Source organism: Sander vitreus, chromosome 3, assembly GCF_031162955.1.
Source record: "Sander vitreus isolate 19-12246 chromosome 3, sanVit1, whole genome shotgun sequence".
NCBI lineage: Eukaryota > Metazoa > Chordata > Actinopteri > Perciformes > Percidae > Sander > Sander vitreus.
The window spans coordinates 3,816,073-3,844,061 of NC_135857.1; the positions used below are offsets into that span (position 1 = coordinate 3,816,073).

A 27,989-nucleotide genomic window follows, 5' to 3' on the forward strand; every position below is an offset into this window, starting at 1 on the left:
ATGTAAAAAAGGTGGCAAATAAAGTTAAATTCAAATTGCAGAATTTTAAATAAGTTAGGCCATTTCTTGACATTAAAGCTTATATACTATGATCTTTTCACATATTGAGTATTGTTTTACTAACTGGTCATTAACTAGCATAACTACTCTTAAACGTATTGAATCTCTATTTAAGAAAGCCATAAAAACCTTTGATAAAAAGGCATTGTCTTATCACCATTGCGATATCTATACATTATTAAGCTTTGAAAATTGTAAAAATTTCAAGTATGCTTGTTTAGTATATAAAGTGCTACATAATCTTGCCCCCCACCCCCCCACCGCTACATGGCTTTTTCAAAAGACTTGAAAGCGGAGGTAGTACACGGGCCTCTGTAAAAGGGGACTGTGTGATACCATTTAGACGTACCACTTTTTGTCAATAATAGGAGGTAAACTCCAGGTAACTGGAATAGCTTGCCCCTCTCAATAAGAGAGTGTCCAACATTCAACATCTTTAAAACTCACTTAAACAATGGCTTCTAGAAAACCAGAGATGGACTCACTTTAACTGTCACACATTTCATCACCCACACACTTTCACTGTTAAATTGAATGCAGTATAGAGGTGGATGAATAATTTCTTTGTCATCATTTATTTGTTTTTTTTAGTTTTTTTTTTTGGTTGGTTTGTTTGTTTTGTCAATGTATATGTCACCATTATGTGTACCTTTTTAATGTTTAGTGAATGAGTGCTGTATGACTGCTGGCTGTCTCTATGTTAGTCATATGTTACCTGCCTAGGGACTGCAGATGAAAAGTAGTTATTTTTACTAATTCTGGCATATTTACATGGTGTTTTTATACAACAATGTTCATAAATATGCATGGTCCCTATCAAATAAACCAATAAAAAATAAAATTAAAATAAACCCAAATTCTCCGGTGGCTTGGCTCTCCCTGATTTCCTATTTTACTACTGGGCCTGTAACACTCATATTTGAAGACCCTGTAGCAGATGCTCTCTCTTGGCAATCTGTTGAATCCCATTCTTGTAAATCATCATCACTGACTGCTCTTGTTTACGTCCCTCACTCCTCATCCTTTACAGCCCACACAACAAACGTGCTAGTCAGACCCTCCCTGAAACTATGGAATCAGATAAGAAAGCACTGTGGATGGCTTTTTCATTTAAGTCTCCCATTTGTCCTAATCATTATTTTAAACCATCCGTAATGGATATAGCCTTCTTTATTTGGAGCAACGCAGGCATTAAACAAGTCTATAATCTCTATCGTAATGGAACTTTTGTCTCCTTTCAACATTTATGCGATAACTTTAATATCCCAAAAAGCCACTTTTTTTGCTTTCTTCAAATTTGTGGTTTCATTAGGAATATCTCCTCACCGTTTCCAAATCAACCCTCATGCACCCCCTATGATCATATATTTGATCAACCTTCATCATTTAAGGGCATTAAATATAGCAAACTGATGGCACTCTCACATTCTACCCTTTCTGACGTAAAATCTCAGTGGGAAGGGGAGCTGGGGGAACCTATCCCCGAAGCATCTTGGGAGGCTGCCTTATGCAGAGTACATAACTCATCAATTTGTGCAAGGCATGGACTATTACAGTTCAAGATTGTTCATCGCATACATTGGACTAAACTCAGATTATCCAAAAGATTCTTAGATATAGATCCACTATGTGATTAATGTAAAGGCAACCCAGCATCACATACCCACATGTTCTGGTCTTGCTCAAAGCTGGACGTATGTAAGTAAGTATGTAACGGAAAAATAGCAACATCAGACCATGTTTGCCCCTTTTTAGGTGGCAGGAATGAACATTAGCCATCCTCAACATTTGTTCTGATTTCAGAATGATCAAAAACAGTTGATGACTTTTTTCCTTGGCAACTATCATGTTTTTCCCAAATGGTGTACAGATTGTTAAGCATTCTATTATCAAACGGAATGAAAAATAGTGCTCAGTCCCCAGTGGAGCATGGGGAGCATGGCCCCTGACCCCCCCAAGGTTTCGACTGAGCCCCGAATGTTTACAAAGTCTGGCTCCTCCTCTGCTGAGGCTCAGATCTTTCCTCCATGAACCTCCTCCCTCTACTCTGTCATCCTGCACCACTGCCCTGCTCATTACTGCTCATACATGTCTCTGTTCTGGATTTTAAGATGTGTACAAGCAGCGACAACGTAGGCTAATAAGGCTTTAGAGGGTTTGATGTGTGTATGAGAAATGGAGAAAACGACTAATGTTCGTTTGCATGGACATCAACAGATTTTAAGTGCTTTACACTGTATATTAGTTTATCTATATTGGGCAGTTGGATTTGTTGCAAGAAACTTAACATCCAAAGCTGCGATTTTGGCATAGTTTCTTCAGTCAGAGCTCTCTAGAATCATTGTGTTTTATTAGGCATATGTGTGTTCTGTATGTATTAAAATGCCTGCATGCAGCTATTTTCTCTGAGCGGAGTAACAGAGCAGATAATTGGCCACTTATTGATCATCTCCCTCCCCCATCTTCTCCTGCTCCACTCTGTTTTTTACTCAAAGATGCTAAAGACCGCACATGTGTGCGTGTGTGTGTGTGTGTGTGTGTGTGTGTGTGTGTGTGTGTGTGTTGCTCCCTGCCATGCGTGTGAATGTGATACGGGGCGTGTTGGTGGGGGTTTGAGGGGAGGGCAGGCAGAGCTGGGCTGGGCTGGGGCTGGCAGTCTTTGTTCCAGCAGGGATAAACGCCGGTCGCAAAACCAGGAAACGAGGTGAGGCTTCAGTCTTCCCATCTCTCCTCCCCTCTCCTCCCTTTGCCCGGGCTCCCTCCCCCTCTGTCTCTCTTTCTGTATCTTTCTAGCTCTCGCATCTGTCACTGCTGCCTCCTGAGTGGGTTCAGGGATGCTCCTGTCTCCTAGCCTGGTATGGGCCATTGTTGCTGTAGGCTCCATTTCCTCCCTCTGTGCTTTCTGGACCGAACGGTAAAGACAGACAGTATCTTCTGCAGGCTGCTTGCTTGTTTCAGCACCGAGGATTCCTTTTTATATGTGTGGTTGTGCGCATGTGTGTGTGTGTGTGTGGGGGGGGGGGGGGGGGGGTGGGGGGGGCATTAAATGTACTCGTTTTCATCGTTTCCATAGAGACAGAGCTGGTGGAGAGAGTGTAAAGCTGGGCATGATTATGCTGAGTCAAAGCAGGCTTGTCTGGCGCACTGTCCCTCTTTCTTTTCTCTCAGAGTTTGCAGGGACATTACATAAACATGTTGTTGCTGCTATGCTATATTCTTACACTTGTCCTTTTTATTTTACTGTGTAAAGTTTTTCCCCACTGTATGTACAGTATGTAGGTGTAATTCAGGGTGAGTACATGCCATTGACTGTAATAGGAGAACTTTGGCTTAGGATGTGTAAGTCTCTTGTTTACCAGATGTTGCTGAGTTTCTCATCTTCAAGATATCACGTGTTTGGTTTTCTTTGTTAAATGCATGCCGTCGTTGCAGCTTCCTGTGTGTTCATCTGAGTCTGAATCTCTGTAGAAGTCCAAACAAGAAAGCAGCTGCACATTAGCAGGTTGCCATGGTCCCACTGACGCCGGACTGATTACATGGGTGCAGACTCTGGAGAGGTTCATTAACTCATTATGGTATTTCCTCGAATTTGAGCACCCTTCCTATAAATACTCATGTTTATTCTTTTCCAGAAGGTAAAATGGACAGTGCTGAAATTATGCTTTTGTTATGTGGCTTCAGCCCTGAATGTTTTGTCAAAAGCCCCGAATCTTTTAGGGTTTTACAATACCTTCAACTTTGTGTCATTTCGCCTCAGTCTCTCTGACTGGACGTGCAAATCAATGGAGAAAAAGTTCTATTACTGGGGAAATATCGCCATTCATTCTGTGAACTCTGCTAAATAATAGGTTTCAAGATTAGTAATGCTGTTTCCTAATTCCTACCCTATAGTATCTACATACATTAGACAATTGCGCCCCTTTTTAGGTGGCAGGGGTGAAAACTAGTCTTCCTTAACATTTGTTGTATTTTGGTTTCAGAATGATGAAGACAGTTGGAGAACAGTTACAAAGATACCAAATAGGATGGATGCTCTACAGGATGATTCTTTTTCTTTGCAACTTTCATGGTTTTCCCAACTGATGGGCAGATTTTTGTATAGCATTCTAATATCAAATGGCTTGAAAAATAATGCACATAGCTGCTGTAAATGGAGCGTGCTTCCAGACCTCCCCTCGATTTGGGCTGAGCCCTGAATGTTTACGTCTGGCTCCTCCTATAGAAAGAGATATACCCATTAATCATTTGGGATGCATCAAGGAAACATGTCAAACATCAGCTGGTTCAAGCTTCTCAAATATGAACATTTGATTGTTTCCTCTGTTTTATTTCATTGTACGCAGAATATCCTCACGTTGTGGACTGTTAGTCAGGCAAATCAATTGTGATGAGCATTTTTCACTATATTATTATGTTACAGACCTAACAATTGATCAAAGAAACACAAAAATAATCAACAGCGTAATCGATAATGGAAACAATCACTAGTTGCAGCCCTAAACATGGATTATGCTGCCTCAGTGAGGGCTGAATATCAGATGAAAAAATTAGAACGCATGTCACATAACTCCCTGGAGACCTAAGTAGGAGGGGGGGGGGTTAGGGTTAGGGCAGGACGGAGGAAATGATGGTGTGGAGCAGAGGTGAAGCTGAAGAGGAAGAAATGAAAGAAAGCTGCTGACCATCCTTCATCCCTCATGAGGTCATATGAACTCATGTTCCGTGTGACTGTATTTCCAAGTAAAAGCTTTTAGAGGGTGACATCATCACTGCCGAGGCATGCTGTATACTACCTCATACATATTTCACCCACTGCTCTCTGTCACTCTCTTTCTTTGTCTCTCATACGCACTGCTTTGTGATCTCTGATGTGTCTCCGAGCAACAGTGTGCGTAGCTTTCTTACTGCATCTTTGGTGTTGTGATCAATAGACATATAACTGTCTGGTGTATTCCTTTGTGAGTAAGAGGCACTCTGTGAGTGTCCCATATTACGAGTCCCCAGTGGATACTGGAGAGGGTCTGTGCAAATGCTGTATATGATGACTTTTTATTCTAAAATGTTAGAGTTGTTCCCATACTGATTAGCCCGACAAGCCAGACTTCTATTTCTAGGCTACATACCGATACCAGTATCAGAAAATGCCTCCGATACTGCCTAAAATGCTAGTATCGGTATTGGCGAGTACGCGACTCTATACACGGATCCGTTACGACTAAATTTAGCTGCGAAAAAAATCTTCTCTAATTAGTTACACCCAGACAAAATGGCATTAGCTCCGCAAGCAGACCAAACCGGAAATCTACACAGCAAGTTTCGCTGGCAGCTACTGTTTTTAAGAATTGATCGGCGGTTTGTTCTGCTCACGGAGTGTAATGTTAATCAAAGCTAACGCAAAAAAAAAAAAGTCAGCAATTTTGCAATAATTTACACTAGAAAATCCCACCAGTAAAATGACGATGTGTACAGTAACATAATGCAAAGCTTTGGTTTTGAGAGGTGGCACCAGTGTTGCCAATCTCAGTTTCAATACGGTTACTGTACTGGTTAAAATTGTGTTTTTTTGGAATTATTTTTGTTTTTAGATTTATTTTATGTTCTTTTTCATATATATATATATATATATATATATATATAGAATTTTTGTAATGCACTGGTATGGGCCGACAGTTTCATCGGAATCTGTATCGGGAAGGAAAAATATTCTCCTAAAATGATTAACAAATGTTGTGGTTGACTCCTACAAGCTGCCATGAAGTATCTACTGTAGTTAAACCTAAGAGCTGTTGATATAATGATCCATGGTGTGCTAGATTATACACTAAGAAAGTAATTTTTGTCTATAATGAACAGAAATGATACAAACTACTGTATGTTGTTACTGTCACTGCCTGATGTGAGTCGAGTGCAGATGTGAGTTGCGCATGCTCAGATTTAAAAGGTTTACAGTATAACGCCAAGAGATCCGGATCCGGCAAACGTTTTAGCTATCTATGTTTGTTTGATTGCTAACGTTAGCTCAAAACGCCATTCAAGTGACAGCCTTTGTTGTGTTTGATTGCTAACTTGTAGAGTTTGGCAGAGTGTACCTCAGACTGATAAATTGACAGCTCAGACAGCAGAAAGTTATCTTGAGTTGTTGACAACATCATTAAAAGACCCAATTACCATCAAGATTAGCTTGTTACTGGGGAGAAAATACACTGTAGCAAGTACACGTCGTAGCAGTACCCAATAACATTGCCATTTGCTTGATGCGTCAAATTGACCATGACGTTATTTTTTTTAAATTTGTATCTGGGGAAAGAAACGAGGATCACTGTCGAATACAAACAACTAACAAGTCGTCCTCGTCGCAAAGTGACGCACGCGCAACTCACATCTGCACTCGACTCACATCGGGCAGTGACAGTTACCATTGTATGGTTGTAACGCTGTATCGTGTTTACGGATCCGTTGTGATCTGTGAGCACCGGGCAGCACACCGTTGTTAATAATCTCATATTATCAAAAGTGCAATAGACCGCAGCTTTGACTTCTGACCTTTAAGCCTGTATATTAGGCCAAGTTATCACATGGAGTTTTAATGTCATGCTTATCATGAACCATGGCCCCAGGTAATCTCACGTCAGTCCATCCTGGAGGACAGACAACATGAGAAGTTGTAGTATGAATAGAGCAGGTGTTTGGGTTAGCTAACCCTAACCACACTGTGCTACAGCAGCTCAAAAGAAAAACAAATGTACACACATCAGAATAACACAAATACACATTAGATAGACATAGGAGAATAAATATACAGAAAGTATTATAAGAAATAGAAAAATAGAATTAGTTATAATAGTAATAATACAAATATATTTACACTAGAGATGCACCGATTGACTGGCGGTGACCGGAATTGGCCAATTTTCACGTCATCGGCCATGCGTGCGTCATCTTGGGAAAACAGTCCGACCCGACGAACGGCGTGCAACCAGTAACCAGTAACATAGCACAAGCACGGCGATCGTCGTTCGACTGGTCGTGACTGTTTTCCCAAGATGGCGGCCGCCTGTATACGTGAACAGTACTGTCTTTATAATCTATCTTTTTAATAAACTGTCTGTACACTTACAAAGTTCTCAATGCTTGGGTTTACATGTAGGGACCCTCATTATGCTACCGTTGAAGTGTGGTGTTATTTTGAGCCTTGTTAGTGGTGTAGAAATAGAGATTTCTTTTTACTTTACCCTCTGCCCCGACGACTAGCGTTATAAGCTAATTAGCGGTTTGCGCTAAAACTGGTTACATTCGATTAGCATGAAAACAAATCCCAGAGAAAGGTCGACTCGGTATACATACATACATATAGGTTCATTTTGCGCCAGATTTCTCCTTTAAGAAATACCACCAAAAAGCAAAAACAAATGTATAAAAAAAACCACACACAACTGAGGACCCCCCCAAACCCTTCCCAACACTCTTGGATGGACCAAAGATGTACATGTGTGCGATGGGAAACATTCCACTAAGAGAATGATCATAAAATTAATTTCAAGGCTTTCAGGCTTACGGTGGTATATACTGTACAGTAGGTGTATTCCATCCATTTGTACAGTTCAGAGGTGTTCACTGCTGTACATGTATGTGTTTGCCTTTCAGAGTGAGAGTGCCGTTGTGAAGGAGAGGGAACTGTCCCTGGAGCTCGCCAGAATCAGGGATGAAGTGGGTAAGTGGGCGCCAGCATGACAAGGACGAGTCACTCACTGCTTTCTGCATATCATGTATTATACAGTATACTCCCACAAGGACAGGAGGAGATGGTGACTGGGAATCCACCGTTCTGACGGAAGTCTGGTTTTAGTCAGATCAAACACTGTATACCAGAGGCTGTAAAATGCTGCCCTGTTGTCATGGTTTCATAGCAAACTTTAGAACAAGCTCTGACTCCTTTAGCATTTTTAATTTATTAGTTTTTTTTTTCTCATATTTTTTTTAAATAAATGGGCAAAAAGAAAATTTCGAAAGGTTAGAAAAAATCTAACGCAAAATAAACACATGAAGTTTACAATTCAATACTCTTTATGAATATATCACTTGGGTTATTTAACAAAAACAAGTTTTAACATCCAGACATTACAATGCAAAAATAATAATACAAATAAAATAATAAAAAGGATGTTAAGTGTTAATTAACTTTAGTGTATCTTCTTACAGTAAAGCCAACAAAGTTGCTGCTTTTTCAGTTAGTAGATGACCTTAATTTGGATCTAGTGAAACAAACTAAAGCTCTACATTGTGTTCTAGCTTTCAGTGTTGCACACTGGGAGCAACTGCAGCAGGAGAAGGAGGAACTGGAGCGTCGTTTCAAGGCTGAGCTGCAGGGATTGCGGGCTCAGCAGCAGAGGGAGCTGGGATTGCTGGAGGAGCGGCTGAAGGCGCAGCACGTGGCCCAGACCGAGAGCCTGCAGGCCCAGCAACGGGCCGAGCTGGATGAGCTACGGGTCAAACAGCAAGAACAGGTGTGTGTGTGTGTGTGTGTGTGTGTGTGTGTGTGTGTGTGTGTGTGTGTGTGCACGCATGTGTGTGTGTGTGATTTAAGGAAAAGACTGGCTATAAGCCAGCCAGTTTAGTCCACATCTGATTTAGTTATGCTTCTCTTATCCTGTTTTTAAACTCTCTTGTGTATTCATTTGCATTTTATTTATTATAGGAAATGGTTGTGTTGTGTATGAAAATGTGTGTGTTTATGTGTGGGCTGCTGAATACTCGAATATCCCGGGGGATGAATAAAGTATCTTCTATCTGTATAAGAAGTGAAGATGTGATGTCCCTGAAACGCTCCATTACCTCTCATGTACCGTGTCCAGATTGAGGAGATGACTGAGAACCAGGAGGCTGCCCTGATGGAGATGGAGACGGCTCACGATGACACACTGGCCACTCTACAGGAGGAGCATGCCAGGACCGTGAAGAGTAAGCTAGGGCTGCAACCAACCATTATTTTCATAGTCGATTCATCTGTCGATTGATTTTTTTGATGAACCGGTTAGTTGTTTGGTCCATAAAATGTCAAAATGGTGAAAAATGTCGATCAGTGTTTCCCAAAGTCCAAGATAGCGTCCTCTAGTCTCGCATTGCCAGACCTTCCTCCACAGCGCTGCGGAGGAGGGTCTGGCTAGTCCACACAGCATTCTGGGATGGGAGAGAAACGTGCTCTAGTTTATTGGCATTTCTTTAAACCAATTACAATCGTCTTGGGTTGCACTATACGCCGGACAGAGCCACGGTGCCTCTGCAAAATAGCCTCAGGAAGGAACTTGTTTTGGTGGAACATGTGTACGTTCAAAAGTTGTTTAAGTCGTGCAACAGAAAACTCCGATTGGACAGATAGTCTAGCTAGCTGTCTGGATTTACCCTGCAGAGATCTGAGGAGCAGTTAACCATAGTTTAGAACACCAACACAAAGAAAGAGGAAGTTAAAAGACATCCGGTCGAAAAGAGTGACATCCGGCAAAATTTTCGGTGGCAACGGAGCAATCCCGGAAGTGAAACGTCGTCGATATAGACTAGGCGTCCTCAAATGTCTTGTTTTGTCCACAACTCAAATATATTCAGTTTACTGTCACAGAGGAGAGAAGAAACTACAAAGTATTCACATTGAAGAAACTGGAATCAGAGAATCATTACCTTTTTTTCATTAAAAAATGACTAAAACCTTAATAATTTTAAAATAGTTGACAACTAATCGATTGATCTGCAGCTCCAGAGTAAGCACCACATTTCAAACCTGTTTCTCTCCTGTCCTGACTCTCTCTGCTGATGGAGTAATGATTTGATATTTCCTGTGTCAGATCTGAAGATGGCCCATGAACAGCAGACCAAGTCTCTGGAAGAAGAGTTTGAAAAGATCAGACTGTCACTGCAGGTAAACATTTTTTTTACAGATACACGGAATGATACATTTTGTAGTCAGTGATGGTAATGAACACGTTAATATCTATGTGATCACCAGGATCAGGTGGACACGCTGACGTTTCAGAACCGCAGCCTCAGAGATCGAGCCAAGCGCTTTGAAGAAGCTCTGCGCAAGAGCACAGATGAGCAGATTGTGGTAACTGCTGCATGATACGGTACAGCAGGGGCGGAACGAGGGGGTGGCTACTGGGGCTCCAGCCACACATTTTTTTGTCTGGAAACTCAAGTTGACCGGAAAATCTAAAGTTCTATTACTGGGGAAATATCGCCAATCATTCTGTGAATATAGGTTTCAGGATCAGTAATACTGTTTATGCCAAATTCCCAACCTACCTATGTTATCTAACTAAACCCTTCTGTTGTCCTCGGGTCAAATTTGACCCCTTTTAAAAATGTCTATATCAGAAATATGGGTTTCTTTTTAACCAAATTACCACAAAAAAAGGATGGATTCCATACAACGCTCTTTGCAAATATAATTGATCACTTTCATTGAATATCAGGTGAAAATTGAAATGGTTTCAAATCAGTATCCTGACTAAACTCATCTGCTCAACATACGCTCCTCTGATCTTAACTATTAGTCAAAATACTTCATAATTTCTGTTTTTTTAACTCAAATATTAGGTATAATTGCATATAAATGAGGTTTATTGACCATGAATTCCAAAAAGTAGTGTAAAACTAGTGGTAGTAAGTTGGTGTTAGTGAAAACTAAAAACAAAGTCGGAAAATGGGACGGGCATTTATAGTATAGTATAGTAACATCAGACACTGCCTCTTTTAAGGTGGCAGGAGTGGAAACCACATTTATTGGGTTCTGGTTTCAGAATGATAAAGTTAAAGTAAAGTTGGAGAACAAATACTGTAGATACAAAATAGGATGAATGCTTTACTGGATTACTTTGTTCCTTAACTATGATGTTTTTCCCCAAATGATTTGTAATCATTCTATTATCAAATGGCATGTAAAATAGTGCACATAGTTGCTGTAAATGGAGCATGCCCCCAGGCTCCGCTAGGACGATACGTTGTCTGCTTAGGTGAAAACTTGTTGGTGTTGTAGTGGTTTTCACTCGTGTTATCTGCTCCTGCCAGGATGCGTTGGCACCGTATAAACACATTGATGAGGACCTGAAGAGTCTGAAAGAAGTTCTGGAGATGAAGAATCAACAAATCCATCAACAGGAACTGAAGATCTCAGAACTGGAGAAAATAGTAGGCTTCAACTTTCTGCTTTGGTTTAATTTACTTTCAAAGCATCAAATATATAAAAAAAAGTATTTTATAGGAAAAGTTCTCCTTTGTAAACCCATATCAGTTATGATAGTGCCTGTTTTACTTGTAATATAATGTCATACATCATTTGAAGAATTTAATGTTGTGCACCTTTTCTCCGGGGTTTTTGAGCAGGCTGAAAAGAATGTGTACCTGGAGGAGAGACTACAAGTGTTACAGCAGCAGAACGAGGACCTGAAGGAAAGAATAGACAAGAACCTTGCTGTGTCCAGGTCAGAGAAGTTTAGATGCATACTAGTGCACATTTAAAACCTAGTTCATGTCAGTAGAAGTGAATGTACTTTGGTTTAGAAGGCATATTGATACAAATTAAAAAGAGGATATTAAAACCTTTAGTTGTGCTGCCAAAATGATTCATCTTATAAAAATGTATTTGTCAAAATAAAAATACAACCTTGTGATTTTCTAGATACATTTCGTACTATGTATGGTATGAATAATTGAATGAATGAATGCATTTATTAGAATTTATGAGCATGCCAATTTGTGTCAATATGCAATTCACACCAAACCAAATGAGTTTTAGTCTAGTTTTTGTGTCAAGCTGTCATTTTAGTTTGTATTAGTTTTAGTCACGTTCATACTCTTTAGTCTAGTCAAGTTTCAGTCGACTAAAAGTCTGACCGTTTTATCTTATTTTGGTCAGAATTAGCCATGACTATTTTAGTCTAGTTTTAGTTAGAGATGGCCTGATACCATATTTTGCTTCCCGATACCGATTCTGATACCTGAACTTGCGTATTGGCCAATACCGAGTACTGATCCGATACCAGTGTGTCATATATTTTATTATGTTTTAACAACTGTATACTACTATCCCTGTATGGATGTGATATGATTTCTATCTTTGTTGTCGGCCTGGCTCAGGTTAAACTCTTTGTGAAACATGAACAAACACAAACAATGAACGCCCCAGAACTTTCTTTGATCATCCAGTTTGACAGTCAGTTATAACGGAAAAAGAACATAAATAAACTACTTTAACGTAGATTTTCTTAAGGGCTTTATTACATGGTATCGGATCGGTGCATTAACTCCAGTACTTCCCGATACCGATAGCAGCGTTTTAGGCAGTATCGGAGCCGATACCGATACTGGTATCGGTATCGGCTCATCTCTAGTTTTAGTCAACGAAAAACTGATGACGTTTTCAGCTCCAGTGGCTAACGTCTAAAGCTAACGTTAAAATGAGACACTAACCACAGCCTCATGAGTTGGCATGAACTTTCTAAAATAGAAAGTAACGCTACGTTAATGTCTTGCCTTACCTCAATTTCATTATGGAATGCCTTGAGATGTCTCTTAAGGTTCGTGGTGTTTTTTCCTGTGATTTTGTGGCCACATTTCTCCCCATCTTTTTCCATTCCGTTTTCTTTTCCATTGCTATGTAATGAAAGTTTTTCCAAATGTCATTTCTTCTTTTTCTCCAAAGACGAACCCCGGCTGGCCGGCCATCAGCCCCTTTCTCTGTGTCAGACTTAATTTTGTTTGTTGTCGGTTACGCTAACTTACCACAGCTGCATCTTCTAAATAATGCCACGAGTGGGTCTTGAGGAAGTGACGTCACCTGCGTCTGCGCAGTGTGACCTGATGCAGCCCCTGAAGTGAGACACAGGAAAGAGAAATACTGCAAAATAATAATAACAACACGACTAAAAGACAAAATAATGTTATAACATTTCGTCTCGTCTCGTTTTGGTCAACGAAAATGAAGAGACATTTTAGCATAGTTTTTATTTTGTAAACCACATTTATTCGTCAACAATATTGCATTATACATTTAATTATAGTCATCGTCACATGACCAGCATTTATGTCTCGTCTCGTCACGTGATAAAGGTTCGTTGACGACGATATTTAGTCATAATTTTCGTTGACGAAAGCAACACTAGTCCATGGTCTTTATGCCTTGCCTTTCCCCTGTGCCTCGTCTTCCTCAGGCAACTCTCTGAGGATAATGCCAACCTGCAGGTGAACGTGGTGAAGGAGAGCAACGAGAAGAAGCGTCTGAGTCGCACTAACGAGGAACTGCTGTGGCGTCTCCAGACCGGCGAGCTGAGCCCTCGCATGTCCCCCAGCTCCTCCCCGATCCATCGACCCTCCTCCGGCCCGGGCTCCCCGGCCCGCCCACACTCCTACCATCAATGACTCTCTCAGTGGAAGCTCTTGTATCAAAACGCTTTCTTTTATCTGGCATCGGAAGCCCTGTTTTTTTTTTTACTCTTTGTCGAATGTTACACTATGTAGATGGACGGACGCATTTCTTTTTGGAAATGCCGCTCATCCATGTGGTGCATTTCCCAAAGTCAAGCCCCAGGAATTTGAATCTCTGACCTAAAGAATTGTATTAATCACGCCTCTTATTGTTCAAAAGGGAATTCTCTGCCATCCTCTTTCACTATTACACCTGAACGCCCAAACGAAACAGACGTGCTGTGCTGTGCTACTGCAGCGGATTGTCATTGTCGACTTCAAAGAGCAGGATCAGAGTCCCGGTGCCTCATTTCCATGTTTTTTTCGCCTCCCATCTACATCACCGCCTTCTCATCCAGCGCTCAGGATGATGGATGTACGAGACACAGCAAACATCCAAAAGTGCAACAAGGAACACAAGAAGCGCCTATGCCGTCCATTCTCTCTCACCAGCAACGTCTATCAAGGCATAGGCAAAAGTTTAAAAAAAAAAATCACAAAACTACCTTCAGTAAGTTACAAAGTGTAGATTCTTCTCTGGGGTGTGTTAACCTTTTCATGTAGTGAAGTATTTCATATATCTGGAGTGTATGAATGACTACCCATTTAACCTCAATCATCCATCCTACTTTTCTCCTTAAACTACTGGATCTCAGTGTAGACCTGAAACGTATAATAACAACAACATAAGAACTGGAGCTGCAAAGATTAATCGATTAGTTGTCAACTATGAAATGAATCGGCACCAATTTTGTTAATCGATTAACGGGTTTATTCCCGCTTGTTAAATGTGAATATTTTTGAGTTTCTTCACTCCTCTGTGACAGTAAACTGAATATCTTTGAGATGTGGACAAAACAAGACATTTGAGGACATCATTTTGGGCTTTGGGAAACACTGATTCCTATCTGATAGTTTTCTGACATTTTATAGACCAAACAAACAACTGTAACACTTAACTTGAAGGTATCTACATAAGAGTGACATGACACAGTCATGACCAGTGTTGGGAAGGATACTTTCAAAACGTATTCCGTTACAGAATACAGAACATATGCCCAAAAATGTCATTTGTAACGAATTCTGTTACGTTACTCAATCTGAGTAACGTATTCTGAATACTTGGATTACTTCCACATTGAATTGCATTTTATAAGTGTAGGAATGCGGCCATCACATATAGCTTACTAAACAGGCCTATTATGGTGTGTTCTTCTGTTCCAACTGGCTGAATATGTACTTAAACAAGCAGATAGATTTTTGTATTTGTAGTCCCGAACTGCATACTACAAAAATCTAACCGCAGTCCAAGCTACCAAGCTACTAAGTTAGCAGCTAGTCAGTCTTTCAACAGCTCTGGGGCTAGTAAATCAGCACGTCAACTATAAAATAGTAAGGTGACCAGTAAAACTACAGCAGACGACTAACCTTGGCTAATTAATCATATATTATAATATAAATTACTTTAAGTATTCTAAATACCAACTATTTAAATTGTAACTGTAACGGAATACAGTTACTCATAATTTGTATTCTGAATACCTAACGCCGGTACATGTATTCCGTTACTCCCCAACGCTGGTCATGACACATGAACCCTAACCCTAACTCTAACCCTAACCATAACCATAACTTGTCATGACAAAAACCGAATGACACTTACTAAAAGTCATGAACATTTATGACTTGTTTATAATGTTTATGACACGTTCATGACAGTGTCATGTCACTCTTACGTAGATACCTTCAAGTAAAGTGTAACCCAAAGAACTAATCGATTAATCAAGAAAACAATCGCCAAATTAATCGACGATGAAAATAATCGTTTGTTGCAGCCCTTATAACAACTCGTAAATCCATTGAACTGCCAACACAGTATAACTATAGTATTGCATATAATTTTGTAAAAACTGTACATGTATATCTCTCTTTACAGCATGTTCTGTCTTCCAGTAAGGACTTTTATTTTAGGATTACCTACAGTGTGACTATATGGAGCAGAAGGGTAAAGGGGCAACACAAGTGACCTCTTATTCCTAATAAAAACAGCCCAGGGTTCATTCAAATGAAACCAAGAAATTGCAGACAAATGGTGCCTCATACTGGTCAGTAGGGATAGGAAAACATCATTATTTCCCACAAAAGTGCAGGATCTGTAGAAACCACCAAAGAGGAAACCATCAAACACAGCAGTTTGTCTGTTACTGTAGCTGTCATGTCTGGGGTTAAGCGCTGTAGAATCAGCCATCATTTATGCAGACATTGCAGTCAAAATGTGTTGACCTGGACACATCCAAAATCAAACGTCAGTTATGTTGCATTGGTACACTTCTTTTTCTTTCTCTTTCTTTAAAGGGGAACTATGCAGTTTTTAGCTTAATTTAACTTAAAGGGGTGGTTCAGAATTTTGGACACAGGACCTCATTTCCAAGTTAGCCAGTGTGTTATTTATCAGTGGAGACAGTTTTCAACACTTTTCATCCAGTCCTTCCAGTTGCAGAGTTCGCTGGTGCTAGGCTAGCGCAAGTCAACAGTATCTGCTAGCCTGCCATTAAAAGCAGTCTTACACACTCCACAGTACACCCGAGGCAAATAAATTATAACGCCAGACTATCGATGTAAATGTCTGTTGATAGAATAATGTTAGAATTAAAACTACCCTTGCATCGCATTGCAATAGTTATACTTTGTTCACTGTAGTTGGTAGCGTAGGCTACAGCAGCGGCTACTGAGAAAGCCGGTTTACGTGACAATCGCGCAAGTTTATTTACCTGCCGCTGTGAGCTCCAACTAATTCCACTCTGCCAGGCTATAACTCACATAACGTTACCGGTACATGAAAGCACACAGGTTAGCAATTTGCATGTAAACTGTCCGAGGTTACATGGCGTTTCTGTCAGCAATTACCTAAAGTTAGCGGTTAGCCCAGCCAGGTATCTACCAAGAGTTTAGCTATACCGTTAGCTAACGTTGTCACTCTCCACAATGCATTGAACTAGCTTTATTAGCTAGAGTAGCCTACTGAAAGTTATTACCTGTTCATCGGTAGCTGTTGGTGCATCTAGAAAGATGGATGGAACCGCATTCGTTGTCAGTGACTTGTGGTCCTTTAGATTGCGGGGTTTTTCCAAAGTCGTCTGGTCTAAAATGATCACTACACATTTGCGTGTAGTGTCTCCACCGGTATCTTGATGTCTAAGCCAGCAGCTACTAGGTTTCCCGACTGGAGTGCGCTTCTCTGTTTACTTTTTGGCGCAGTACTACTAACCGGAGCTAAGTAAAATTCCGCCACTGCTGAGAAACTAGTCCCTCAAAATGTAATGTGATGTAAATGTAATGTAATGCAAGGGTAGTTTTATTTTTAACATTATTTTATCAACAGACATTTACATTGATAGTCTGGCGTTATAATTTATTTGCCTCGGGTGTACCGTGGAGTGTGTAAGACTGCTTTTAATGGCAGGCTAGCAGATACCGTTGACTTGAGCTAGCCTAGCACCAGCGAACTCTGCAACTGGAAGGACTGGATGAAAAGTGTTGAAAACTGTCTCCACTGATAAATAACACACTGGCTAACTTGGAAATGAGGTCCTGTGTCCAAAATTCTGAACCACCCCTTTAACTGAACAGCTTCGGAGTCATTGGAATGGTTATATGACTTTTTTCGGGTTGAATGGTGGTCGTCTCGCTCCCCCCTAGCGCCTGTGAGCGGAAAAACCACCCTTGCAGCTTTGGGCCGGCGAGCCGGCGGCCTCAGCATCAGGAAGTATCGCGTGATATCAGGTCTCGCGATGTAACATATTGCTTCACGGCACTGCACACAAACAGGAACCGACTAGCTATAAGAACAAGGTAGCGATGGAGTTTTTCACACTGTCGTCATGGCTGAGCCGGCAAAAAAGAAGCAGAAAACTAGGAAAGCATTGTCGGAGGAACAGAGAAAGAGGAAACAGCAGACTGACTGAGCGAGGAGTCAGACACGAGTAAACATAGGAGCTGCCATATATCTATTCCGAAGCTGTAGGGGGGGCTCTATAGAGAAACCTGCATAGCGACCCTTTAAGTGTACCTTATCAATGCTCTTGCAGCCGACTCGAACTGTTGCTGTCTCTGTTTTCTGTTTCGAAATTCACCACAGAAAACCTTGTGAGCAAATATGATGAAAATGTATTACGGCTTCCAAACATTCTTCTCCATTTGTACATCTGATTGACTTTTAGCAAAAAAAAATTACTACATTTGACTTCGTTAAAGAACTCAAATTTGTCTAAATAAATAAGAAAATTGCGCAAATCTGCAAGCTGTTACCTCATTTCTCATTGTAGATAATAATCTCAGGTCTCGAGGAGAATTATGAGTCATCGAACGGAAGCAACTGCCATAATTTGTTTTTGTATTGATTGTATTTTTTTTATTTAAGCTTTTGCTCATGTTTACATAACCACTCAGCTCAACTGTCTGTTTTGCAAGATATCCTTTGTATAAAATGATTTGGATGCACAGAATATGTATAAATATTTTAAAGAGCACAGTGTAGTTAGCAAATATATACAAATACATTGAAGGGATATTGCTTTATTATAATAATGGGATATAATAATATACTCTCCCCAGACAGGAAATCTGCTCAAATAAGGATTTGGTTGTACATGAGGTTAAATACGTTTAACTTGGTGGGCTTTAAGGCTCTGACACACCAACCCGACGGCCGACCGTCGGCAAAAAAGGCAGTCGGACAGATCAGTCAAAAAAGTGCCTCGGAACACACCGAAGCGACGCCGACTTGAGCATTAGAGGGTGACACAGGAATCAATTGTCGCTCCCATCCCATCCTGAGCTCACGAAAATACTCCCGTCACATCCCGATCATGTGACTGCCCCCCATCCTGTCCTGCAAAATCCAGAGAGAAAGACTCCCGAATCCCGTCCCGCTCCCGTTTCGTTCCCTATGTTATCTAAAGTTATCAGCCTCTGTGTGTGCGTCTGTGTGTTTGTGCACAGCTGCAGCGATGGCCCGCGGGAGCGAGAGCAGCTCCTCTGCTCTGCTGCGCTGATGTTGTTGTGTGAATGCAGCGCCGCAGAGCTGTTTGTCTCTCACTGCTGGGTGGGTTAGGGTTAGGTAGTGACAATTTTTCGGGACTCCTGCGGGTCACGGTATTCCCAATCAACAAACGTATTGTGAGTTGTAAGTGGTTCTCTTTTCTAAAACGAAATGCCTCGCAATCTTTGGGCGCACTCACCGCATTGCAGCATCATTTTTTTATTTAATCTCCGGCTCCGTCCGAAAATACGATGGCTAGTAATAAGAAGATACTGCCGTTGTCAGCTCTCGGGCTTCTTCTTGTGGAAGAAGCACTGATTCGCTAGTCAAGGGCTAGCACTCCACCAATCAGATTGGTCATTGAGTCAGACTGCCCACTGGCCGATTCAACAAGTCAAATCGGCCAAAATGAACGCAAACGGCTCCTCCGACTGACGACGGCAAAGAACACACCGAACAGACTCGAGTCACCGACCTCGCCAGACTGTCCGACAGCCAATTATCGGGTTGGTGTGTCAGAGCCTTTACTGTTTTCTGAAAGGGTGGAAATGATATTTCTCTCCATCAGGTACTCCGATTGCACTGATTGCCACTGTGTCCTGTGGACATGACTCATTTACTGAATGTTTGTTTGACACTAGAGTAAGAGGTTTTGTTTACAGTTTACATCCAATGTCAGAGAAGGTTGGTGTTTGACGCTGGGTACATCTGTTGATTGGACTCCTGTTGTAAAGATTGTATTCAGTATTTCAGAAATTCATGCTCTGGATAAGTTTATATGAAAGCATGTCTTTATGAGGTTGCCGTGCATTGTTCTTTGTTTTACTTTTCTTGTGAATTTCATTGATTTATTTGTTGTCCTCCTCAAGATCTGCAACTGTAGCTTAGTTGGTTAAAATATTGTGGTCAGTGATGATGAGACACTAAAGTCTACACTGTATACGTTGCACTTTGTATTTAAGTATTAAATCACAATAAGAAAAAACGTGTACAAATGTGAGTTCTGGTGTGAATAGATCTTTAGAGGTGGGAGTGAGTCACACGTGTTACAAGTCTCAAGTCACTGTGGTGAGAATCACGCAAGTCAAGTCGAGTCTCTTCTATGGTGATGGTATGTTTGGTGATTTAAGCCCCCAACGTTGTCTTCCAGGCAGCGCTGCTAGGATTAGGCAATGGTTAGGGTTAGGTGCCTTGAAGTCGACGCTGGGGGCTTAAAACACCATTGAGCCTCTGCTATAAGTCAAGCAAGTCACAAGTCAAGTCATACAGTCGGAAGTAGAGATGGCCAGATACCATTTTTTGCTTCCCGATACCGATTCTGATAACTGAACTTGCGTATCGGCCGATACCGAGTACCGATCCGATACCAATGTGTCATATATTTTATTATGTTTTGACAACTGTATACTACTATCCCTGTATGGATGTGATATGATTTCTATCTGTGTTATCAGCCTGGCTCAGGTTAAACTCTTTGTGAAACATGAACAAACACAAACAATGAACGCCCCAGAACTTTCTTTTATTATCCAGTTTGACAGTCAGTTATAACGGAAAAAGAACATAAATTAACTACTTTAACGTAGATTTTCTTTAGGGCTTTATTATGTGGTATTGGATCGGTGCATTAACTCCAGTACTTACCGATACCGATACCAGCGTTTTAGGCAGTATCGGAGTAGGTCAAAAATGTATATTTTCCTCCTAGCTAATGTTTAAGCAGCCGATTTATTTATCTAAAAAGACACATTCCTAGCTTTCTCCGTGAGTTTTGTAGTGATGGATCAAGTTAGATGTTGTGGTGGTCGTGTCCGTGATTTCTGAGCTGCAGACCTTGCACACCACTGTTCTCTTCTTACTACGGCCATCGACTATACAGAATAATCCTTGAATCCAAATCTTATTATTTTTAGGATAACTCCCTACATGACGGCTGCCTCCTGCAATGACCTCTGCTGATCTGCCGCGCTCTGGAAGGATGCCAGGTTGGCGCGCATTGCACGAAAAATCACCAGTCACTAGTCATGTTTCAAAAACAAACTTCTCAATGTCTTGAAAAGAGCAAATGAAAAAAAAATACTACATTAATAAGAAATCAGGTTCCTTCAAGTCATTTGTCTTAAGTCTTGAATACCAATTCAAAGGCCAGTCGTTTATCATTGGAAGTCAAGCAAGTCTCAAGTCCTCAAATTCGCGACTCGTCTGACTCGAGTCAGGTTGTGCGACTCGAGTCCCCCACCTCTGTTAAATACATAATGATTCTATTTTGCCAATCTTATGAGGGGAAACTTTCTAGAAGAAGTGATAATGCAGACTGCTATGTGTCTTAGACCTTACACTGTCTAAAAGAATACCACTGAAGCTTATATGAATGAATGAATGAATAAATAATTTGTATTATTGTGTCATGCATAACAAAAAATATGCCCAGCTGAAACAGGCTTACGAAGACACCATTATTCACAGCAAAGGACCAGATACTAGAATAGCAACATAAATTGCATATAGTAAACAAATAAACCTTCTTGTCATTCCCCCCATGCTTTAACAGTAACAATAACTATATAACAATAATACCATTACTTCATAAAATTCTGCAATATATCCATGGGCATAGGGAAGATGATGGTGGAGTTCTTCTCTGCTGCGATGTTGTTGAGGGTCTGCAGGTATCGCAGTTGGAGAGCAGAGGGGGACTCCGAAATAATCAGAGAGGCTTCTTTCAGAGCCCTGGAGGCATTCATCTCTCCCTCTGCAGAAATGATCTGGAGCACACATAGAGAAACATTACTTTTTACAAATGTTCCCTCGCCGCATCCCTCTTTTTTCACTGTTATAGTGCATTAAATGAAATCTTTCAATGCCCTCTAAAGGAGCCAAAATTGTAAGTAGTTATTATTTCAAGACCCCATATTTTGGTTGTAGTTCGGATCCACTTATTTTGATTGACAGATAAGCCATTGATTGGCATATCGGCCACACCATAGTTATTGTGGGTGTGGTATGATTAATAAAGGGAAGTTGGAAACACGAGTACAATATTGTTTTGGAGTCCTAGCTTAAGTTGAGACCAAACACAGTTGTTTAACCATCAAATCACCTTGTTTCATCTCATTCCATATCATCAGTATTGTTTACTTTCCCTCATTCACACACATTAGCCTACATTGTTTTGGTAGGATAATAGAGATTTAATTCTGTAGGTATTTTTGAGTTTTATTATCATTTTCAAAACGACGACCACATGGTGCCTTGATCAACAATAATAGAACAAAGGTGCATTAAACCCACTCTTCTATTGCTGGGACAGTGGCTATGATTTTGAAACGCAACAAAAACTACAGCCTCTTCACCTTGGCTCTGGCCTCCCGGCTGGCTTCTGCCTCTGCTGCCATGGCTCTCTGCAGCTGCTGAGGCAACTTCACATCCTTGATCTCCACACGCTCCACCTTAATACCCCACGGATTAGTGGCCACATCCAGAGATTCCTGCAGGGAAATAAGATAATAATAATGTCGAAAAAAGTGATGAAAGTCATAGTATAAGGATGTCGAAAAAAAGGATTAAAAAGTCATAGTATAGTATGTCGATAAAAGCCATAGCATAGAATGTTAAAAAAAATCATGCCATAGTATATCGCAAGTATTGTATGTAGAAATAAGTGATAAAAAACTAATAGTATAATTTGTTGAAAAAAAGTGATAACAAATCATAGTAAAGTATGTTTGAAAGAAGTCATACTAGAGTATGTTGAAAAAAGTCATTGTATAGTAGTATGTCAAAGAAATGATAAAAAAGTTATAAAAAAGTGATAGAATAGATTGAAGTGATAAAAAGTCATAGTATAGTATGTCGAAAAAAGTCATGTAGTATATTAAAAAAAGTCATAAAAAAATGATAGTATGTCGAAAGAAGTCATAGTATAGTATGTCGTAAAAAGTGATAAAAAATTCACAGTAGAGTTTGCCGAAAAAAGTGTTAAAGAAGTCATAGTGTAGTATGTCAAAAGTCATAGTACTGTATAGTATGTGGAAAAACGTCATAGTATAGAATTTTGTAAAAAATGATGGCAAAGTATATCGAAAAAAGTCCCAGTATAGTATGTTTAATAAAGTGATAAAAAAAGTGATAAAAAAGTCATGGTATAGTATATCAAACGTAGTCATACTATAGTATGTCGAAAAAAGTCATAGAAACGTCATAGTAGTATAGTTTGTCATAGAAAGTCTGGAAGACCATGCAAACTCCACACAAAAAGGCACAGTCTGCACCTTTGATGGAACCAGGTGCCTGAGTCTGCAGTGCCTACTTGCTGGTGCTAGCAATTTAAAACTTAAATTAAAAATGTAAAAGTCATGGTATCGTATAGTATGCTGCTAAACTTTGGAACTGACTGCCTTGTTTTTTTTTTAATTAAACTAAAGACGTATCTTTTTAATCTGGCTTTACATTTTGAGTAATGTTTTTTCAGTGTTATTAATTGTTTTATAAATCATTGTTAACCCTATTGTCCATTTTATGGACATATTTTACAATAGAGTTCATTATCCATCTAGATTTTCAGGGTCCTGAAAAGCACAGTCATTGTTCTCTCTGCTATGCTTTCCTTTCAAATGTACGAATTGTGCACCTTGTCAAAATGCAAACAAATCAGCGTAAGGTAAATCTGAAGTTCAGCAGTACAGCTTCAAAGTCTGCTGCACGAGCTGTTTGGAGAATGTTGATGGGCTACACATTGTATTCAAACTGTAAGCTCTTAGAAAAACACACAGTGGCCCAATCCCAAAGTGAGCCCTGAGGACTAAGGACTAAAGACTCACAGACTTAATTGATCTCAGGTGCTAAGTGTGTGCGTGTGTGAGGCCACATGGGCTCAGATAGGTATACATGGGATTGGGACAGCACTTCACGAGATCACACGTTACCTTGGCGACGTTTAATAACAAAGATGTTGCTGACACTTGCCGGTTTGGGAATTTTAATTTTAAGTTTGTTGCTTTCCACACGGCCAAGGCCCAGGAGACGGCTGCCTGATTCCACATTTTTTCAAACTCTTGTTTTACAAGCTGGACAACAGGTTGGTCTGTGTTCCGTGGTCGTGTGTCGTGCCGTTGTTTACCTTTGTAATTTCCGGATTTCCCTATGGTCTCCGCGGTAAAATGCTTTGAACTGTGGGTAATTCCCTTTGGTGAAGTCTGCATCGATGCAAACTCACGGAAAGGGCTCGGTAAGTGTGTACTCAAACCCTCACGCCCTTTGAAAGTCGACATTGGGACAACCCTAAGCCCTTACGAATTCCGCGAGAATGCGCACCAAAGTCTGTGAGTCTGTGAGTCCGGACTTTGGGATTGGGCCATTGACTTTATTGTTTGGATGGAGACTAAAACAGAAGTAGTTGGTGTGTTTTGTTGTCCCTACGATGTCAAAAAGAATTCTGACTAATGAAGGGGTCATCGGAACATGAATTCATTTTGATTTTATGTTCAACCACTCCTTCTGCCCCCCAGCTCCTCATAAACCCTATTACCTAGAGTTTACCCTCACCTGCATACTGTGCGATATGCCCTCTCTGTCAGACAGCAGTTCTGCAAGGTTTTTGGTACCGAGTACATTCCTCAGGGTGGTTTGAGCAAGCAGCCGCGTAGATGAGTGTGCGTTGGACACATTGGCCACAGATGAGATGGGGCAGTGTATGCGGAAGTACACCACGCCATCCACAGACACTGTCACGGAGTCTCTGGTTAGGATCTGCAAGGTAGAAAGCTACAATTAATTAAGATTACAGTTTTCATTGATGATATAGACAAGCGTTGATACAGGAGAGACACAAATGATATTCCCACACTTGATGTAAATAACAACAAATGCACAAAAAAAAATGTACCTCTTGTGGAGGGATGTCAAAGGACACAGTTCTCAGATCGACCTTTACAAAGGTATCCGTGCAAGGCAGAACAAAGAAAAGTCCTAGAAAGACATAAATACCCTGCTTAGCGCTCTTTGAACACTGAATTGCTATTCCTTTAGCCTTTTCTTTAAACCAAAAGCATCATCTAGTGGGTTCAACAAATGCAACTAATGGTTCATGAAGCTTCATTTGGACATCACTACCAAATAGATCATAGTATGTAAGACTTTCTAAGCAGACTTTTTTTCATGTATGTAACACATTCAGTGACAGACCTGGCCCTTTAGCGTTCCTGTCGGTGATCCGGCCGAGTCTAAAAATGACGGCTCGCTCATACTCCTTCACTATCTGGATGTTAGAAATACAGCCAGAGAACATAAGAAAAAACAAAAGACAAAAACAAATTGGCGTAATGATGGTTTATCTCAGAGCTCAGCCACTGTGTATAACGTGCACATTTCATCATTGGATTGGCCAACAATGCATTTTTGTGAATCCGTTTAAAAAGTATCCTCTCTGAACAGATCCTGCCTAAATGTTCCTGGCTCTGTGTGTCACCTGTCCCCTTTATATATAAAATCTAAATGTTCTTTACTCAAAACAGCTTCTAAACTGTTTTGGCCAGACTGATACAATTAGTTAAAGCCTTTTCTGCCAAAAATTCACGAGGGAAATTTTTTAAACTTGTTTGGAATTTGAAAAATTGTCACAAAAACGGTCTAATTCCAGAGCAGTGAATACAAGTCCAAAACAAAGACATCTGTATAGGCATAAACAAATACTGGTCAAACTACTTCAATAGTGTCCTGAGAATATACTCTACCTTAACACACATAAATATTGTGAGCGGAAGGGTCGCTGTTACAAAGAGGAGGGACATGAGGACCAACAGCCAGCCGAAACATCCCAGTCCCCTTGAGTTTTTAGCTGTAGAGAGAGTAAAAAACACTTTACAAACTTGCATTGGAGTTGTAGTCATGTCACGACTGTCGAGTCCGAGTCAAGTCTAGAGTCCCAGTGTTCGAGTCCGACTTCAAGTCGGAGTCACCAAAAGGATAGTCCGAGTCGCGTCCGAGTCAAGTCACCATTAGCTGAGTCTGAGTCAAATCCCAAGTCCAGAGAATAACGACTTGAGTCAGACTCGAGTCCGAGTCCAGGACCAGTCCGAGTTCATGACCTATTACAAATAAAAGTAGTCAGAAACTTCATCCAACTTCCGAGTCCTATTTGAATGAATGAGTTCAATTCCAGGTCATCAGTGTGCGAGTCCAAGTCCAATCACACGTCCAGAGAACAGTGACTCTAGTACTCCATCACTGAAGAGAGGTACATTAATTTGCACATTTTCCATGACAACCTCTGCTCTGCATTAGTGAGCATTTAAATCCAGACCAAAGATTGTTGTGTTGTTCCCATAATTAAACAGTAATATGATCTAGGGCTGAAGATCTTTGCCCGAACGGGTTCGGTCTTAATTTCTTAATTTTACACAGGCTCGGGCCGGGCTCGGGCCGGCGGGCTCGGGCCGGGCTCGGGCTGGGCTCGGGCTTGCGCTCCGGGTTGCGCTGTAAATGAGCGGTCAGGTGATGCATTTCGATTAGTGCGAAAATGGATGCTGAGGAGGTGAAATGGGGGCTGGCCTCTGGAGGACTTATTTTATTTTCTTTGTTCCAACTTTCAAGTCGCCTATAGCCTAAGTTAGTCATGAATTAATGATGTTAAAACATGTATAAAGGACTCATTCTTGACAAAAGGCAAAAGAGCTGTGTGAGTGAGCACATTTCAATAATGTCGGGCTGTAAACAGGTTCAGACTTTTAAAAAGCTGTCAATCAAAATGTACTTGTCGGGCAACAAATTTAGAAAAAATGGCAAACATTCGCTGATTCTCAGATCTGAGCCTGGGCCTCTATTCTCTGTCTCATCATTGTAAATTCAATATCCTTGTGTTTTATAAGTGATCGAATAATTAACACATTACTGAAAGAGAGAACGACATCACAGGGTAAGCATTTGAAGGATGGGGCATCAATAGGTTCAGTAGCATGTGTATGTGAAGTAACATTACTGCATTCATTGCATGGATGTTTTGTGTCCCCTTGATAAAAGGTGCTGTCCCAGTGGATCATATTAGAGCTGTAATCGGGCCTTAAAAGAAACTGCTCAGCATTTTTCAAGTGCCGTTAAAGGAAGAAGCTGCGACATTTTGGACTGCTCAGAGCAGTTTCACTGGAAAATACAATCATATTCAGTATCCAAATTTCCTAATTTTGTGCAAAAACACAAATTATGGAACACTATTACAAGCAATAGACTTGGACTTGGAATGGAACGTGGAATCCCAATTTAGGCTCTGAATCCGGTTTGATTGGACAAGGAGCTAGTGTGCCAGCCAATCAGTATAACAGATAATTAATATATATTTTAGTTTATGTTTGGTATTTTTGCTATGTCTAGTTTTCTCCTTCTCTTCTCCTTGCCTTCCTGCTTGCACCATATATTGTAGTGCTGTAACGTTGTATTATTAGTGTGTAACATTAAAAAAAGAGATACAGTCATGTGAACAAATTAGGACACCTATGCTAAAGTTGACTAAAAAGAGGAATAAAAAAATCATCTTTAGGAAATTGATCTTAATGCCTTAATTAAAAAAATGAGGAAAAATTCAACCTTTAAGGACACCAATTTTCTTTGTGAATGAATAATGTATCGTAAATAAATAAATGTTCTTCCTTAAAATACAGGGGTATAAGTAAGTCCACCCCTATGTTAAATTCCCATAGAGGCAGGCAGATGTTTATTTTTAAAGGCTTGGCCTTGGCCTTTGGAATTAAAATAGCCCCCCCACATCATCACATACCCTTCACCATACCTAGAGATTGGCATGGTTGTATTTCAGTTAGCCTAATAGCTGGTTTAATTTGCATTGAGAGATGATTTTATGGAAAGTACCCCATGCCAATCTCTAGGTATGGTGAAGGGTATGTGATGATGGGGGGGCCAAGGGAACTTTATCAGGATCATAGTATCCTGGATCCATGATATAACTGGCCTTTAAAAATAAAACTCTGCCTGCCTCTATGGGAATTTAACATAGGGGTGTACTTACTTATGCTCCCTGTATTTTAAGGAAGAACATCTATTTATGTACGATACATTATTCATTCACAAAGAAAATTGGTGTCCTTAAAGGTTGGATTTTTCCTCATTTTTTAATTAAGGCATTAAGATCAATTTCCAAAAGATGATTTTTGTATTCCTCTTTTTAGTCAACTTTAGCATGGGTGTCCTAATTTTTTCACATGACTGTATACAATAATCAACACTGCTAGCAAAAAAACTAAATGCTTTTTTAAAGATCATAAAAAGTATTTACCTTCGACAGTCTCCACAGCGTTGAGCTCCAGTTTACCTCGTGTAACCATGTCGGCCCTGCTGGACGTTGTTGAGATCATGAGTCTGTTTGTTGTCAGGTGCAAGTGGAGCGGTGCTGCACCGGTTTACCTGTCTGTTCTCCCTGCAGGGTGTG

At 40.4% G+C, this 27,989-nt stretch overlaps 2 protein-coding genes across 3 annotated transcripts in view; one reads left to right on the forward strand and one right to left on the reverse strand.

Moving 5' to 3' along the window:
* The window catches only part of mtus2b (microtubule associated tumor suppressor candidate 2b), a 37,680-nt gene extending 21,779 nt beyond the window's left edge, over positions 1–15,901 (forward strand). The window contains exons 7-14 of the mRNA XM_078244887.1: positions 7,705–7,771; positions 8,350–8,564; positions 8,913–9,018; positions 9,897–9,970; positions 10,058–10,156; positions 11,119–11,238; positions 11,434–11,531; positions 13,260–15,901. Of these exons, the coding sequence (XP_078101013.1) occupies positions 7,705–7,771; positions 8,350–8,564; positions 8,913–9,018; positions 9,897–9,970; positions 10,058–10,156; positions 11,119–11,238; positions 11,434–11,531; positions 13,260–13,467 (987 nt within the window). The 3' untranslated portion in view covers positions 13,468–15,901. The remainder of the gene's footprint in view (positions 1–7,704; positions 7,772–8,349; positions 8,565–8,912; positions 9,019–9,896; positions 9,971–10,057; positions 10,157–11,118; positions 11,239–11,433; positions 11,532–13,259) is intronic.
* A 4,158-nt stretch (positions 15,902–20,059) lies between these two features.
* Positions 20,060–27,948, reverse strand: stoml3a (stomatin (EPB72)-like 3a). Of its 2 annotated transcripts, XM_078245755.1 has the most exons (7): positions 27,837–27,948; positions 25,295–25,388; positions 24,737–24,809; positions 24,438–24,520; positions 24,098–24,301; positions 21,907–22,041; positions 20,060–21,318 (listed from the first exon to the last, which is right to left on the reverse strand). In XM_078245755.1, the coding sequence occupies exons 2-7, from the start codon at positions 25,364–25,366 to the stop codon at positions 21,133–21,135; spliced, it is 753 nt and encodes a 250-aa protein (XP_078101881.1). In that variant the 5' UTR covers positions 25,367–25,388; positions 27,837–27,948; the 3' UTR covers positions 20,060–21,132. The 2 variants fall into 2 exon arrangements, with proteins under 2 accessions (XP_078101881.1, XP_078101882.1); XM_078245756.1 differs by lacking the exon at positions 27,837–27,948 and having other exon boundaries at positions 25,285–25,382.
* Positions 27,949–27,989: the final 41 nt, after the last annotated feature.